This window comes from Gracilinanus agilis, chromosome 3 (assembly GCF_016433145.1).
Source record: "Gracilinanus agilis isolate LMUSP501 chromosome 3, AgileGrace, whole genome shotgun sequence".
Classification (NCBI taxonomy): Eukaryota; Metazoa; Chordata; class Mammalia; order Didelphimorphia; family Didelphidae; genus Gracilinanus; species Gracilinanus agilis.
The window spans coordinates 30,399,389-30,417,341 of record NC_058132.1 but is presented as its reverse complement, the minus strand read 5'-3'; the positions used below and the strand labels follow the sequence as shown (position 1 = coordinate 30,417,341).

General features: G+C 45.3%; 1 protein-coding gene across 1 annotated transcript; it reads left to right on the top strand.

Moving 5' to 3' along the window:
* Positions 1–562: 562 nt before the first annotated feature.
* Positions 563–15,959, top strand: TNFRSF18 (TNF receptor superfamily member 18). Its single transcript, XM_044668628.1, has 4 exons — positions 563–728; positions 3,746–3,877; positions 15,380–15,511; positions 15,838–15,959. Exons 1-4 carry the CDS (start codon positions 563–565, stop codon positions 15,957–15,959), a joined length of 552 nt encoding a protein of 183 aa, XP_044524563.1.
* The last annotated feature ends 1,994 nt before the right edge of the window (positions 15,960–17,953 follow it).

Genomic DNA, 17,953 nt, shown 5'->3' with positions numbered 1-17,953 from the left:
CAAGGAGCTCACAGTCCAGTGGGGAGACCGTCCTGGAACAGCCAAAGCATAGCCAGGATGAACTGGGGGGTGGTCAGCGGCGGGGGAAAGGCATCAGCACTGAGGGCTTCTGGGAGGGGGACTTCAGCCAGGACTTGAAGGAAGCCAAAAGGCAGAGAGGAGGAGGCTTGGGGGCAGCCAGAGGAAAAGGCTCAGAGGCGGAAGTGGAGGGTCTCGTATCTGCCCCTGGAAGGAGGCCAGCGTTACGGTTTTTTAGAGGAAGGAGGGCTCCGGGGCATGGGGCCCCTCTCCCGCACCCAGCCCAGGGCCTGAACACCGTTAGAGGGGCTTAATGACCCCGGGCTGCATACCACCTGGCTCGCGAGGCTCCGGCTTCATAAACCGAGAGACCAGATTCTCGCCCTCCCCGGCTGGGCCCGCCCCCCACCCCCTTCCCGGCTCGGGGCTGGGCGAGGCGCAGAGGCGTGGGGCGTAAGGGCCGCCCCCTGACACCTCAAATAGGCCCCCCGGGCTCCGGGGCGGGCGAGCAGGCAGCACTCGTCCTGTGGCTCGTTGGCTCGCCATGGTTGTGGGGACCTTCTGGATTATGGGCACTTGGTGGGGCGTTCTCCTCCTCTGCCCGCGGGGCCAGGGGCTGGATCCCTCTCCGTCCGTGCGCTGCGGCCCCGGCCAGACCCTGCACCACGACGACAGCGTCTGGCGCTGCTGCAGCAGCCAGTGTAACTCGAGTAAGGAAGGGAGGGGAAGCGGGAGGCTGTGCCTCACTCGAGGGCTGCGTGCGTGAGTGAGAACGCGCCCTGGGAGGGGGCTCTGTCACCTGAGAGCGGACGGTGGGCAGAGAGACTGCGGGGGCGCGGAGGAGAGGGAGCGCCGCGGTGCTGGGGAGAGAGCTGCGGTGGGCTTCCCCCCCCTTTCCTCCCCAGCTCCTGGGGGCCCTTCTCCTTGGCCAGACTCAAGATACCCCGGTGCCCCGGGCGCTAATTCTCCCCCACCCACATTCCTAGATGTGGGACTCCCTCATGTCGCCCCTTGGGTTGGAGTCGGCGCTGGCCTTGGAAGGGGCTCTTCATCGCTTCAGGGCTTGGCGTGCGTGGAGTGTCTTTATTCGGTCGTTTCAGTCGTGTCTGACTCTTTGTGATCCCATTTGGCGTTTTTCTTGGCAAGGCTACTAGAGTGTCCGACATTTCCTTCTCCAGCTAATCTGACAGATGAGGAAACTGAGGCCAACAGGGTTAAGTGACTTGCCCAGGGTCACAGAGCTGGGAAGTGTCTGAGGCTGGATTTGAACTCAGGTTTTCTCGTCTCCAGGCCCAGCACTGTACCACCTCGATGTCCCGGTGTGTATATAGTATAGTGAGTGCTTAATATAAACTTGTTGAATTGAATTGTCAAGGCCAGCCCACAGGCAATGCAGGGATGCCTCCTCTTACAGGAAGCCTCTCCTGAGGGTCAGAACCAGGGCATGCACTAGTGGTCTTGATCAGAGTTTGGGCTGGAGGTCTCCTGGACAGCTCACTGGCTCCAGCTGCATTGGAGGCACCAGGCTGGGCGTGGTGGTGCCCTGAGGGAGGGCTCCCACTCTGGTTTCTGTCTGTGGGGTATGTTGGCATTCATCCAAGGTGTGAGCTGTCTAGGGGGAAGCCCTGCTCAGGGGAAAGATGGCGGGTGGGTGGCTATTAAAGTGAGTTTGGGGGATGCCATCTAGAGGGGAGACATCTAGAAATGACATTTCATTGGGGGGGGGAACTTTTGTTGGGTAAACTCACTCTAGGTAGTTGATTCAGCATCAGTTTTATTTTTTATTTTTATTTTTTTATCTTTGAAGATTTTAATTAATTAATTAAGGATATTTTCCCCTGGTTACAAGATTCATGTTCTCCCCCCCCCCCCCTCCTGTAACCAATGAGCAATTCCACTGGGTTTTACATGTGTCATTGATCAAGACCTATTTCCATATTATTGATATTTGCACTAGGGTAGTCGTATAGAGTCTACATCCCCAATCATATCCCCATCGAACCATGCGATCAAGCAGTTGTTTTTCTTCTGGGTTTCCGCTCCCACAGTTCTTCCTCTGAATGTGGAGAGCGTCAAACAGAGTTTTAGAGTTTCCTAGGAGCACCAAGAGGTGAATGACTTACCTAGGGTCACTTAGCCCGCTTTAGGATATGACCGAGACAGGATTGAACCTGTGAGCTCCTGACTCCAAGGCTCATCCTCTCTTCACGATGCCAGCCAGCCTGAAAAGATTAACCGACCTGGAAAGTGGGAAAATGAGCCTGGAGGAGACATGATAACTGTGTTCATCTATTTGAAAAACTGTCTTATAGAGGAAGAGTTAGGCTTATTCAGCTTGGCCCCAGAGGGCAGGGCAGAGCCAGGACCTGTGGAGGCCATGTGTATGTCTGGGGAGGGGCCAGGGACCGAGGGAGCTGTCCACAAGTAGAATGGATTGTCTGGGGAGGTGGTGGAGGCTGGAGCCCTCCTTGAGAAAGTGATGGTCTAGCTAGTCTGCACGCACGTTGTAGATATCTTTGTTTTTGTTATTTATTCCCATGCTCTCCTCTCACCTTCTAGAATGTGATCTCGAGGGCAGGAACTGTCTTTGCCCTTCTCTGTATCACAGTACCTGGCGCAAGGCCAGTGATTTAATAAATAAGACTGCTATAGTTTGTAAAGGGCTTTCCTTACCTTAAAACACCACATACGATTTTGGGAGTGACGAATGCTTCTTTTTAAAAAATTCTTTCCATCTTAGAATCAATACTGTGCATTGGTTCTGAGGTAGAAGAGTGGTGAGGGCTAGGCAGTGGGGCTGAAGTGATTTGCCCAGGGTCATGTAGCTAGAAGTGTCTGGGGTGAGATTTGAACCTAGGACCTCCTGTCTCTAGACCTGGTTCTCAATTTCTGAGCCACCCAGCTGCCCCCTATAAATGCTTCTGGATTGATCCTGATTCAGCCTCAATGAAGCTAGATGACTTCTTGACAGTCCAGGGGAATGGGATTGTGGAAGGGTTTCCCCATCCCATTCAGGTTTGCTTGGATGGCTTCTGAGGTCCCACTGTGAGAGGCAACATGCTAGAGTGTATGGTATTAGATTTGGGTTCAAGCAGACCCAGGCTCAGATTTCACTTCAGACATTTACCAGCGGTGTAGCCGTGAGCAGACACTTGTCCCTTCTAAGCCTCAGTTTCCCCATCTGTAGAATGAGGGGGTTGGGTGTTGAAGGTTCCTTCTGAGCTAAGCCTCAGTTTCCCCATCTGTAGAATGAGGGGCTTGGGTCTTGAAGGTTCCTTCTGAGCAGACACTTCCCCCTTCTAAGCCTCAGTTTCCCCATCTGTAGAATGAGGGGCTTGGGTCTTTAAGGTTCCTTCTGAGCAGACACTTCCCACTTCTAAGCCTCAGTTTCTCCATCTGTAGAATGAGGGGGTTGAATCTTGAAGATTCCTTCTGAGCTAAGCCTCAGTTTCCCCATCTGTAGAATGGGGGGATTGGGTCTTGAAGGTTCCTTCTGAGCAGACCCTTCCCCCTTCTAAGCCTCAGTTTCCCCATCTGTAGAATGAAGGGGTTGGGTCTTGAGTCTCCCAGCTCTGAATCTCTGATCCTATGACCCAGTGACAACATCTTGTGAGTCTCTCTCTGACTTGGGTCACAGCTGTCTCCAAGGTGTCTGACCCCCTGGGTCTAAGAAGGGGCTGGTCTTGCCCTGGAGGTTCTCTCTAACACCTTGTGCTTTGGCTCCCAGGTACCAAGGCATGCCCACCTCACCAGCTGAAGGACTGCACCTGCGCCATCCCTGGAGAGTACTGCACTAAGTCTGAATGTAAAGACTGCAAGAAGCACCCATGCTCTCCTGGCCAACAGGTCCATATCAGAGGTGAGCACCAGGGCGTGGCATTGCCCCTCTGGAGGACCTGGCTCTGGGCAGAGGCAGCCAGATTGGCCCTCTGCTCTCCACTTTCTGCTTTGGGGCTAGGTCAGCAGCTTCTGCCCACACATGTGCGTGGGAGCTCGGGGGGATGATGCGGGAGCTGGCCAAGAGGTGATAAAGGGAAAGCTGCTGGAAAGAAGCCAGCTAAGAGTGGGTGCCCAAGCCAGTGCAACTCAAGGAATCAGTGAGCATTTAGGAAGTGCCTGCTTTATACTGGCACTGTGCCAAGCTCTAGGGACACAACAACAAAACTCTCATGGGCTTTACATGTTAGCAATTATTAAGCACCCCTGGGAGGCCCTTTACAACCTGACCCGGACTAGCCTTTGCAGCTTTGTTTATTATGTTCTGGCCCAAACCCTCTATCCCAGACAAATTAGGTTAGCTTCCTATTCCAGAATTCAGGGCTCCATCCCCTAAGTCTACATATTTATGCATGCTCTCCTCCATTAAGGAGACAGTGTGGTACGATGGAAAGGGCATTGCCTCTGGAGGGCCAGGGTTCAAATCCTGTGTGACCTCGATCAAAAACTCCACAGTCTTGTTTTCCCTTAGTTTTCCCCTCTGTAAAATTAAGGAATTGGACCAGGCAGCCTCTGAGGTCCTTCTAGATCTAAGCGCCAGATCCTTGGATCCTGGTCTACACTCTCTCTTCTCTACCTCTCGAGCTCAGCTCAGGTGAAGCCACCCCTTCTTGCAGTTTTCCTTGATTCCTTAACCTCTCCATCACTGCTCCCTTCCCCAGCCAATTTCCAGGCTCTTCCCTTCCTCAAATTACCTACCATATACTTAGAATTATAGATTCTTTGATTTAGAGATGGAAGAGACTTTAAGTTCAACATTTATTAAGCTCCGACTATGTACAAGGCACCATGTAAACTAAGTCCCTCATTTTAAGGAGCTCACCTTCTCCAGGTGGCTAGAACACATGGGCAGATAAGTCAATCGATCACTATTTGAGAAGCAAGAAGGGGCTGGGTAAGACTTCCAACAGGAAGTAGACCCTAACCAAGAGGTAGAAGTGAAGAGAGGGAATATAAACCAAGCATGAGGGACAGCCTTTGCAAAGGCATGGAGGCAGGAGATGGAAGGTTGAGGTCAGAGAACAGCAAATGGGCAAGGTTGTCAAGAATCTAGAGAGTGGGAGGCTTCCTAGTTCTACGCGTGAGGAAAAGGAGGACCAGACACTTGCCAGGGTCACACAGTCAGGAAGTGATAGAGCCAAGATCTGAACTAAGCCCATCACTCTAGAAGCACAGACAACCAAAGTTCATTTACCCACAAGCCTTCATTCTAGGTGGGTTTTCTCTGTCTGCAGTGGAGGGTAAGCAGAGTGAGGGGAGAATAGTAGATGGACCCTCCTGATTTAAATCCAGTGATGGTTCTTCCCGATACGGCCCACCACACAGGTCTTCTCCACCAAAGAATGTGAGCTCCCGTCAGGGACTGCATTCTTACTTACTTTTGTCTTTGTGTCATCCTTATAGTCCCTGCCACACAGGGGGTACCTCATCAGTGGTTGCTGACTCCAAGGCACTGGGATGGGCCCTGGGGAGGCAATGATTGAAAAACAGCCCAGGCTGACAATCTACTGGGGGAAGGTTGTGCATCAAGGAAGGGGCAGGGAGGCAAGTATATATGTGTGGGAGAAAGTGATAAAGAAAAGCCAGCACTTTTGGGTGAGGGTGGAGGAGGGATCTAAGAAGACTTCCTGGAGGAGGTAGCAGCTGAGTTGAGCCTTAAAGGCAGGAAGGGATTTAAATGAGCGACCATGGGGGGAGGAGAGGCCAGAGGAGACTGCTTCAGCTAAAGAGGATGCTAGAATAAAAGTATGGGGGTGGGAGAAGGCTGGTGAAGGACATGGGACGGGAGTGATACAGAGGGGTTAGAGCTTGGAGGAGGTGAGAGAGAGATGAGTGTGATTAGGTTTGACTGGTTCAAGCCAGATTGTGGAGGGTCTTGAATGCCAGGGTCAGGAAGTTCTGCATTATTTGCTGGGCATTGGAGAGCCTTTGAAAGACTGAGCAGGGCAGCCATATGGCTAGAACTGTGGGTTGGGAGGATTCTGTGGGCAGAAATACAGAGACTCAGTTGGGTTGGAGGAAGACCAGAGGTAGGAAAACCCATCCTGATGGACCAAGCAGAAGCAGCAGGGAGATGTGTACCTGGAGCCGTCTCGTCAGCACCGCTGGTGTCATGGACCTTCTTCATGCAAATGGTTCCCACGACAAAAAGATAACAATAATCTATATCATATATTCGATATATTCTAATATTATACACAAATTCTTCTAATATGCCATACAATATATTCTCTATTCTATAGCAATCTATTCCATTATTCTATAGCCCATGTTCTTCACAATATTCTACACCAACCTATTCTAATATTCCATATAATATATTCTAATATTGTATGTAAATACTTTCTAATATTTGAGATAATATTCTACATTCTAATATAGTCTATCAATTGATTTTAATATTCTATGTAATATATTCTATTCTAATATTTCATGTCAATATTTTCCAATATTCTTTAAATTCTATTAATGGCTATTAATATATTCATTATCATATATTTGACATGTTATATCAATCTATCCCAATATTATCTATAGTCTCATAGTATATATTTGCTAATATTGATATCAGATAGTTTATCCTAATAACATATATAATTTATTCTAATATTCTATGCCATGTATCCTACAAATTCTATTCAAAGCTATTAAGATATGCGACATCTTATAATATTATTTATCAATCAATTTTTTTTTATTTTTTTTTAAACCCTTGTACTTCGTTGTATTGTCTCATAGGTGGAAGAGTGGTAAGGGTGGGCAATGGGGGTCAAGTGACTTGCCCAGGGTCACACAGCTGGGAAGTGTCTGAGGCCAGATTTGAACCCAGGACCTCCTGTCTCTAGGTGTGACTCTCACTCCACTGAGCTACCCAGCTGCCCCCTCAATCAATTTTAATATAATATTCTCTATATTGTAATACATAGAATAACATATTTTATATTCTATATAATATATTGTATATATTCTAATATTATGGATAATCAGTTTGAATGATCTACATCATATATTCTAATAGCCTCTATTTTATATTTCAAGTCTATATACATCTATTCTAATGTCCTATATTATAATATTCTATGCCACATATTAAGTACATTCTAATGCTCTATATTAGTGAGGGGCAAACTTTTTAAAGAGGGGGCCAAAGGAAAGGAAATACTCATCTGTCAGTCTGTTTCTAAGGCAACTCTTTTGAAATTTCATTGTTTTGTATTCATCAGATCAGGAATAATGTCATAGGACTGGATAGAACATTTCAGGGGGCTGCATCTGGCCTGTGGGCCGTAGTTTGTCCATCACTGCTCTATATCAATCTATTCTAATAGCCTATGTCATATATTCTAAATAGTCTATCTCAACCTATTATAATCTATGCCTTTATGATCTGATATTTTATATCAATCTATCCTCATATTCTGACACATATTCTGTAGATTTTAATATTCTATAAAATCTATTCTGCTATTCCATATGATATATTCTATATATTCTAATATCTGTACTAGTCTATTCTAATATTCCATGCAATATATTCTACAAATTCTATTCAAATCTTTTCAAATGTTCTATGTAGTTTAATATTTTTATTATATATTCTAATCTTCTGTAATATATTCTATACATTCTAAGTCTATACCAATCTATTTGAATATTCCATATCACATATCTTTTTTCTTAAAAAAAATCTTATCCTCTTATTTTATTATTTTAAACCCTTACTTTCGGTCTTGGAATCAATATTGGGTATTGGTTCCAAGGCAGAAGAGTGGTGAGGGCTAGGCCATGGGGGCGAAGTGACTTTCCCAGGGTCACACAACTAGGAAGTGTCTTGAGGCCAGATTTGAACCCAGGACCTCCCACCTCTGGGCCTGACTCTCCATCCACTGAGCCACCCAGTTGCCCCCTTATCCTTTTATTTTGACTCTAAACAATATTACAAATAACTCGTGTAGTTATAAATGACTTATTTAACAATAAATGATAAACTTATTTGTGATAAACGACTTTGGAGGATCTGTGTAACCTCCCTGAGCCACAATTTCCTGGTCTATAAAATCATACTTGTCCTACTTACATCACCATACATTGAGATTTGAACATTTTTTTTTAAATTTCTCTTTTATTACTGTGAAGTTGATAAACACGAACAAACGTGAATATTTCCCCATTCAAAGAACAGAAAAAGAGGAGCATGTATGAAATTGTCAGTCTTCTTTGCATATAGCTTTTTTTAAACATTTATTAATATTCATTTTTAACATGGTTACATGATTCATGCTCCACCTTTCCCCTTCGCCCCCTGCACTTCCCCCACCCATGGCCGATGCACATTTCCACTGGTTTTGTCATGTGTCCTTGATCAAGACCTATTTCCAAATTGTTGATAGTTCTATTGATGTGGTAGTTTCAAGTCCACACCCTCAATCATGTCCACCCTGACCCATGCGTTCAAGCAGTTGCTTTTCTTATATGTTTCCTCTCCTGCAGTTCTTCCTTTGAATGTGGGTAGCGTCTTTACTATAAATCCCTCAGAATTGTCCTGGGTCATTGCATTGCTGCTGGTACAGAAGTCCATTACATTCGATTTTACCACATTGTATCAGTCTCTGTGTACAATGTTCTTCTGGCTCTGCTCCTTTCGCTCTGCATCAGTTCCCGGAGGTCTCTCCAATTCGCCTGGAACTCCTCCAGTTTATTATTCCTTTTAGCACAATAGTATTCCATCACCCGCATATACCACAGTTTGTTCAGCCATTCCCCAATTGAAGGACATCCCCTCCTTTTCCAATTTGTTGCCACCACAAAAAGCGCAGCTATAAATATTTTCGTGCAAGTCTGTTTATCTATGACTTCTTTGGGGTACACACCCAGCAATGGTATGGCTGGATCAAAGGGCAGGCATTCTTTTATAGTCCTTTGAGCATGATTCCAAATTGCCAGCCAGAATGGCTGTGCATATAGCTTTTAAAACACGTATTTAGAATTTAATATGGTCCCTCCAACCCTGTGATATCATAAATTCCATATTCTAGTTTTCTCTGCCAATCTATTTCAATATTCTGTATAACATGGCCCATCCATTCTAGTAGTCTACATCATATATTCTCTGTAGTCTAATATTCTGTGTTGATCTAGTCTCATCTCTCTCCTGAGTCCCAAATCCCCATTACTGACTAGCTGCTTGGATGTGCCAGAAGCTTACTTCCTATCGCCAGTGTCTGGTACATGAACGCTTCCCAAATTCAATCAGGCTTAATATGTGCATCATATTTCTCCTCTGGATTCCTTCTTCTGTTGTCTGGCACGTAGAAAGCACAGTTAGGGACTGAGTGACTGATGGCTGGTTCCACATTTTTTCAGTCCCCAAGATCCACTCCCTTGGAGTCTCTTCACTCTCCTTTGCTCAGCCTCCTGACAATCAGCTGGCAATTCCGGTCCATTCTCCTTCCTCAGCACCTTTTGTATCCATCCCCTACTCTATTCACATGACTTCTTCTCTCGTTTTTTGTTCTCGCCCTCTCTCTAGACTCTGGGAATACTCTCCACACAGCCCCCAAATTAATATGTCCTCAGATGCAAACCTGACTCTGTCACTACTTTAATTCAAAAAATTCCAGTAGTTCTCTACTGCCTTTAGCATAAAATGCAAACTTCCCAGGCTTCCATAATTTGACCTCCGCCTACTTTCCTTTACATTTTTTTCCTAAATTAAAAAAAAATAACTCTTACCTTCTGCCTTAGAAGTGATACTAAATATCAGTTTCAAGGCAGAAGATCAGTAAGGGTTAGACAATTAGGGCTAAAGTGACTTGCCCAGGGTCACACATCTAGGAAATATCCGAGGCCAGATTTGAACTTAGGACCTTCTGTCTCCAGGTTTATCTCTGTATCCACTGAGACACCTAGCTGTCTCATACTTTTCCAGAACTGTATTATATGACTCCCCTTCCCATAGCCTGTGTTCCAGCCACACTGGCTTTCCCCACAAATTATTGTGCCATCTCCCACCTCTGGGACTTTGTCTTTGCTGTGCCTTCTCACCTGGAATACATTCTTTCCTCCCTCTATCCCTTACAGTCCCTAGCTTCTATTAAGATTCAACTCAAATGTCTCCTCCGATAGGGACCTCCATTCTCCATCCTCTTTCCCTCCTGATTTTATTTATTTATCTGTACATGATTATTTTCCTGAGTAGAATAGAAGTTCTTGAGGCCAGGGACTGGGTGACTTTGTATCTCTAGTACCTAGCATAATAATAAATAATAATAATAATAATAAATGTTTATTAAATTGAGTTGTGGAACTCAGTCAAAAGTGAATAAGAGGATTGTCCTGCAGTGGTGAAAGCTTGGGTGAAGGTCAATGACATTAACTTGTAGCTGCCTCAGTTGAGATGGTCTTCAAGGGACCTCAACAACTTAGACAAATAGAAGCCAGACAGAAATAATCCACCAACAAGCATTTAGCAAGCACTAACTGTATACAAGCATTGTGCTATGGGGATCAAGAATACAAGGCCAAAAACCAAAGCCATTCCTTCCATTAAGGAATTTACGTAAAAAAAACAGCTCTTGCCTTCCATCCTAGAATGAATACTATGTATGCATTCCAATGTAGAAGAGTGGTAAGGGCTAGGCAATGAGGGTTAAGTGACTTGTCCAGGGTTACATAGCTAGGAAGTGTCTGAGGTCAGATTTGAACCCAGGACCTCCAGTCTCCAGGCCTGGCTCTCACTGAGTCACCAATCTACCCCCAAAGAATTTACATTCTAATTGGAGAGACATGTATGTAAGTGGGAAATAAAAACCTCAATATATATATGTAAAGTAAATTCAATATAATAAGGGTTTTGGGGGGGATGGGGAAAGCCATTAGCAACTGAGGGAATCAGAAAAGTCTCTGGTGATGATTGGGCTGAGCTTTGAGGGAGACTGGAGAGGGAAAGAGGAGGAAAGAGTTCACTCTAGGCACGAGAGACAGTCCAAAAGGCATGAATGCAGTTGAGGGAAACATGTGAAGCAGGCAGGGTAATTTGATTGGAGTATAGTGTGTGCGAGGGGAAGTAACGTATTATAAGCCGAGGTGGGAGGCAGACCAAGCAGAAGCCTTTCAACTTTATCCCCAGAGTCATGGGGAGTGACTGAAGGTTTTTGAACAAAGCAGTGACTTGAACAGATCTGCTCTTGAGGGAGAATATTTAGGCAACTGAGGAGGATGCATTAGAGAGAAGAGAGACTGGAAACAGGGAGCATATAATATGAAGCTGTGCCCAGGAGAGAGATGAGAGGAACTTGAATTGGGCTGGTGTCTGTGAGGATGAATAGAAGGGGTCGATCTGGGAACATGGAGATTATCTGCTTTGGACAGTGCCAACAGCTTAAAAGTGTAGGAAAGTGGTGAAATGGCCATGTTTGGGGCAGTAATAATCAGACACCATATGTTTATATGTATGTATGTATGTATGTATGTATGTATATATGTCATTATATATCTCTTATAGATATAACATTATATATGTCAGATATATATTACACAATATCTGGTATATATAATATGCATGTTGCATATTGTATAGAATACACACAATGTCAAGTGTATGTAACATACATGATATATATTGTATAGAACACAGATATCTAGTGTGTATAATATCCATGATGATTATTATATATAATATACACAGCATCGAATGTATGCAATAAATAAATAATTTAATATAACAATATAATAATTTATAATTATATAATTTATAATTAATATAATAATTTAAATAATTAATAAAATAAATAAGCTGTATATTGTATGAAATATACACACTAAGCATATGTAATATACAAAATACATATCATATGCAATATACATAATATCTAGTGTTTGTGATATACATGATGTATATTGTATGTAATATACACACTATCTAGTTTCTATAATATTCATGATGTATATTGTATATAATATACACAATGTCTAGTGTCTGTAATATACATGATATGCATTGTATAGAATATATATAATATCTAGTGTATGTAATATACACAATGATTATTATATATAATATATACAGCATGTAGTATATGTAATTTACACAACGTATCTTGTATGAAATATAAACAATGTCTAGCATATGTAATATACATAATGCATATTGTATAGAATATACATATGTAGCATGTACAATATATATGATGTATATTGTATGTAATATACACATCTAGTATACATAATATATACAATGCCAAATGCATGTAATATGCATGATATGCATTGTATAGAACAAACATAATATCTAGTGTATATAATATACATGATTATTATAGATAATATACACAGCATCTAATGTATGCAATAAATAAGCTGTATATTGTATGAAATATACACACCAAGCATATGTAATATAAAAAATGCATATCATATGCAATATACATAATATCTAGTGTTTGTAATATAGATGATGTATATTGTATGTAATATACACACTATCTAGTTTCTGTAATATACATGATATGCATTGTATAGAATATACATAATATCTAGTGCATGTAATATACATGATTATTATATATAATATATACAGCATGTAGTGTATAGAATATACACTATGTATATTGTATGAAATATAAACAATGTCTAGCATATTTAATAAACATAATGCATATTGTATAGAATATACATATCTAGCATGTATAATATATGATGTATATTGTATGTAATATACATATCATCTAGTATACATAACATGCACAATGTCAAATGCATGTAATATGCATGATATACATTGTATAGAATATACATAATATCTAGTGTGTGTAATATACACAATGTATATTGTATGTAATATGCACAATATCTAGTATGTGTAATATGCACAATGTCTAGTGTATATAAAATACAAGATCTGTATTGTATAGAATAGACATAATATATAAGATGGGCTCTGCTTTTCCAGTGGTGGTCATGGCCGTAGAAGCATGTCCTCCGTTGTCATGGAAGGCTTGCCTGAACAAAGTGGGATCTGTCCGCTCTTTAGGAGGAGGCCAGCCAGCCTCCCCCAGTTTCTGACTTTTCATCCTCTTCCTGCTCTGCTGCCCTTCTCAATCATCCATCCCTCGTTCTTTCCCTAGGGGAATTCCTATTTGACTTCATTTGCAAAGACTGTGAAGATGGAACCTACTCAGATGGCATCGATGGCAACTGTCTGCCCTGGACCGAGTAAGTTGAGGGCGAGGGATGGACAAAGATCTAAAGAAGGCCCTGGCAGTTGGTTGTCCAGACCAGCCCTAGCACATACTTGAGACAAGCTAGGGACTGAATGCTTCTAGCAGCTTTATGCAAACTCCCCCAAGCAGTCAGCATGCATTTATTAAGCACCTACTATATATGCCAGGCACTGTGCTAAGCCCTGAGGAGACCACAAAGGCAAAAATATGGTCCCTGCCCTCAAGAGGCTTCCATTCTAATCTGGGAGACAACACTTCCCCACTTGAGCTGGGTAGCTCTGGGGTTGGGGCTTGGGAGCCAGAGACTTTGTGGCTGTTGCCCCAGCCTCTCCAAAAGAAAGAGGACTTGGCTCCTGGCAGACTCAGGTTCTGCTGGCTGAGGTTACCCCAAATGTAGCTCTTGCTCAATGAGGGGGCGGTCAGAAGCTGAGGAAGCCCGAGTCCTAGGGGAGGAGGTGGGGACTCCCCAGATAGCCCCTCATCCATCCGCAGAAGTGGGGTTTCCCAAACATATACTTAGTTTCTGCTCTTTGGGATGGATGGCATGTTGGGGTTGAGGGCGTCCAGCCCATGGCGGAGGCTGAGGGGATGCCCTGTAGCTTCCCTGTGGAAATGGGGCTAGAATCCCCCCGGCTGGTCTCAGCCAGGCGTCCTCTCTCTTTGTGTCTGGGTTGCAGCTGCTCCAGGAGTGGATTTCTCACTGTCCGTCCAGGGAACAGAACCCATAATGTGCTGTGCGGCTTGGCTCCAGCCCCAGGACCAGGTACTTTTGGAGCCTTCCCCCTCTCCCTCTCCTCTCTTCCCCCCCCCACACACATCACTTCAGGACGGCAGCCTCTTTGGTCCCAGCGTGGCCCTACATGTAAACCCTTGGCATTGAATAATTCAACCCACCCAGCATTTATTAAGCACCTACTGTGTGCCGGGCAACTGGGCTGGGCACTGGGGACCTGTAGAAAATGAAATGGGCTCTGCCCTCCCGGAGCTCACATTCTCCTGCCAGGGGGAGGGAAAGATGCAATTGTTTACAGGGAAAACAAAGTAAAATATTTAGAAAGTTATCCTAAATACTTGGGGGGGGATAGAGGACTTTCTGTAGGAAGTGGCGTCTGAGCTGGGCACTGGAGGAAGCTGAGTACCCCAGCGGTGAAGAGGGGAGCATTGTGGGTGTGGGAGACCATCCGAGCCAAAGGCACCTGGCCAGGGGAAGTATTGTGTAGGGGGAAACGTAGGAACCAGTTCCATGGAAATAGAGTGACGGGAAATGACCCAAAATGAGCCTGGGAAGGGAGGTGGGAGCAGCCCTATTGAGGAGGATTTTTTTTACTCCTTACCTTCTGTCTGAGAATCCGTACTAAGTATTGGTTGCAAAGCAGAAGAGCGGGAGGGGCTAGACAATGGGGGTGAAGTGACTTGCCCAGGGTCACACAGCTAGGAAGTGTCTGAGATCAGATTTGAACCCAGGACCTCTCAACTTCAGGTTTGGCTCTGTATCCACTGAGCCACCTAACTGCCTGGAAGGATTTTAAACGTGGGGCCGAGAGAGCCTGGGTTTTATCCTAAGGAGATAGGGTGATTTTTTATTTTTTTAAGTAAGAGACTATGTTCGGAGTTATCCGCATTATTGGTGTGATGGATAGAGCTGGCCTTAGAGCAGAGGAGGTCTGGAATCGAGTCTAGCCAAGGATACCCACTGCCTGAGATCCTGGGCAAATAAATCACGTAACCTCTTAGTGATCTTCCAGATAATGAATCCTCCTGGACTCTGAGTTGCACAGGGGGCACCTGCATTGATAGAGGGAGTTTTCAGGGGCAGCTGCTAGATCTGGAGGTCTGGAGTTTGAATTTCACCTCAGACACTTCCTAGCCGGGTGACCCTCAACAGGCCGCTTAAGCCCAGTTTCGTAGCCCTTCCTGGAACCGATACTTGGGGTCAATTCCAAGCCAGAAGGCAAGGGGTAAAAGAAGGAGACGCAGGGAATGTTGGCCTGGGGGGGTTCCCTCCATCCAGGGAACCTCAGGCTCCGTCCCGATGCCTGATCTGGCTGCAGGGGTGGGTTGGTTGCTTCTCTGCGTCCCTCTCTCTGCGCTGCCCACCACCGGACGGCCCGAACTCAAGAGTCTCACGAGCTTTGCCCCTGCAGGTTTCTTCAGTTCCTACAGCGTCCCCATGGCCATCCTCACAGGCTTAACTATTGTTATCACCCTGATTGTCTTTGTCCACCTGGTCCTCCACATCTGGCCGGTGAAAGGGGAGCCCTCCACCAAAGACAGAGGTCAGTCCTGCTAGAAGCGGGGGAGTGGGGAGGTGGCACCTCAACTGTCTCCAAAACCCCCAGTGAGGGATACCACCCTTTAGCTAAGGCCCTCCTCACTTTCACCCCCAGTTTTGGACTGGGTACTGGGCCTCAGTTTCCCCAGGAGCTCCTCCCCAAGAAAACCCAACAGTCTGGAATCTGGAAGACCCTTCCAGGTCTCTGTCTTCCACTAGAATCCTGGTCTACCTGGCCTCCAGTAGTAAAAAGGTCCCCATGCCCCCTTGCCTCAAGCAAGCCTTGTAGTGACACCTAGAACTCACCCTTTCTTCTCTCTCTCCCCCTAGAACCCATCTTGCCCCTGGGGCCCGGGCCCCCTGATGATATCGGCAACTGCCCTTTCCCAGAGGAGGAATGGGGGGAGAAGACGGCAGAGGACAAGGTCCAGATGGGTCATCCATGGGTATGAAGATGCTGCCCTGATTTGCAAGCCTGGCACAGTCTGGAACTTTGGAGGGGACACCTCAGAGACGCAAGGAGAGAAAACAATGTCCTCCTGAACTGTCTCTCGCTTCTCTCTTCTCTCCTCCCTGAACCTGGAGCTTGTTCTACTCGAGGATAGGCTCACGTGGTCTCACAACCAAACCGGACGGGTTCCGCTCCAACCAAGAACCCTTAGACTGTGAGATGATTGAAAGGACCTTGGGCCGGACGAGTAGAAACCCGGATGTTACTCCAGATGTGCGTACAAGCCTTGAGCTTCACAAAGGAAGGGTCAGCATTGGGGGGGGACCAGTGTGATGACACCCCAACTTGGATCCTGGCACTGAAGAAGGAGGAGGAGGAGGAGAAGGAAGAGAAGAGCAGAACCAGCCCTCTGGCAACTTCGACTGTGAACGTATTAATTCCCCAGAGTGGAAATTGGGCAGGACTCTCAGAGAGCTGGATCCCAGACATGATATTCCTTCTCCCACCTCTGGACTTTGCCCGGTCTTTTCCCCATGTCTGGAATGTGCTTCCATCTTCTAGAATCCCTTTTGTGGTTATTTTTTTTTTTTATCAATTAGTCATGTCTGGCTCTTCATGATTCCATTTTGGGGGTTTTCTTGGCAGAGATCTTGGAGCAGTTTGCCATTTCCTTCTCTAGCTCATTTTCCAGATGAAGAAACTGAAGTCAACAGGGTTAAGTGACTTGTCCAGGGTCACACAGCTAAAACGTGTCTGAGGCCAGATTTGAACTTCTGACCCACCCCCCCACCCCAGGCCAGTATCCTGAGGGACAGGGAGGAGAAGGGGAGTTAGGGGTAAGGCTGTCCAGTCCTTACATCCAGAGACCTAGTAATCTCTAGCCCTAGTGCTTAATCTTTGGCAGCTGAGTCAGGTCCCACTTGCCTATGGAGCAATTGAATTGATAATCCTTGTGTCCCTGAGACACAAGGTAAAGGAACTAGGTGGGGTAATCTGGAAGATCTGAGTTCAAATCTTGCCTCAGACACTTACTTGCTTTTTGACCGTGGGCAAATAATTTTGCCTTTCTCAGACTTAGTTTCCCCATCTGTAAAATGTCGATAGCTACCTCATTAGATTACTGTGCAGATTGAATGGGATGACATTGTATAAAACTGTTACAAGCCATAAATGGCTATTACTACCCTTAATTAGCTGTTATTATGTGTCCAGTGACGGGTTCAAGCAGAGACCAGAAATCTTTTGTTTCTCCTTCATCAGTCTCAGCAGCAAGGGCTTCCCTCCCCAAGAGGGACCCTCCCTCAGGGCTGCTCCCAGGTGCGTCTGGAGTCTCAAAGCCTCTCCGTGTCTCTGCCTGGTTCTCCTCCCTTCTGCATTAGGGGCAAACTTGACAAGGCAGGGAGAGCCTTTGAACCCTCTCTCTTTTTCTCTCATTAGGACCTTTGATTATGATAGCCACCAGCGCTTCATAGAGCAATTTGTGCCTTCTTATTTCATCCTCTTAACCCTGGGAGAATGATACTGTGGTGTTGACTTCCCCCAACCCTCCTCCACCAGAGCCCATTGTAACAATTCAGGGAGCTCCCAGGTGAGGAAAGTCCATCCACCAAGGTAGATTGTCACCTTTGCAGCATAGGGCTAACTGATGTCATCACACATATGTGTCAGGGGGAAGATCTGACCTGTAATCTAGAATATTGTCCTCTCTGTCCAGCTGCTTCTAAAGGACATGCTTCTTTCATCTTACTGATAAAGAGCCTAAGTTTCAGCAAGGAAGGGGAAGGTCCCCAGTGAGTGTCTGAAATGGCTTTTGAACACACATTTCTGCTGACGTGAAGCCCTGCCCTCGGAAATTCCCATTGCTGTTCAGTCATTTCCAGTGACTTTTGACTCTTCACAACCCCATTTAGGGCTTTCTTGGCAAAGATATTGGAGTAAGGTTTGTCTTTTTATTCTCTAGCTCATTTGACAGATGAGGAAACTGAGGCAAGTAGG

Excerpts from the sequence above, each read along its gene's own strand:
- TNFRSF18 (XM_044668628.1), top strand. The coding sequence starts at position 563 with ATGGTTGTGGGGACCTTCTGGATTATGGGCACTTGGTGGGGCGTTCTC. Across the intron at positions 3,878-15,379 it reads CCAACAGGTCCATATCAGAG|GTTTCTTCAGTTCCTACAGC; the intron begins GTGAGCACCAGG and ends TTGCCCCTGCAG. Across the intron at positions 15,512-15,837 it reads GCCCTCCACCAAAGACAGAG|AACCCATCTTGCCCCTGGGG; the intron begins GTCAGTCCTGCT and ends CTCTCCCCCTAG.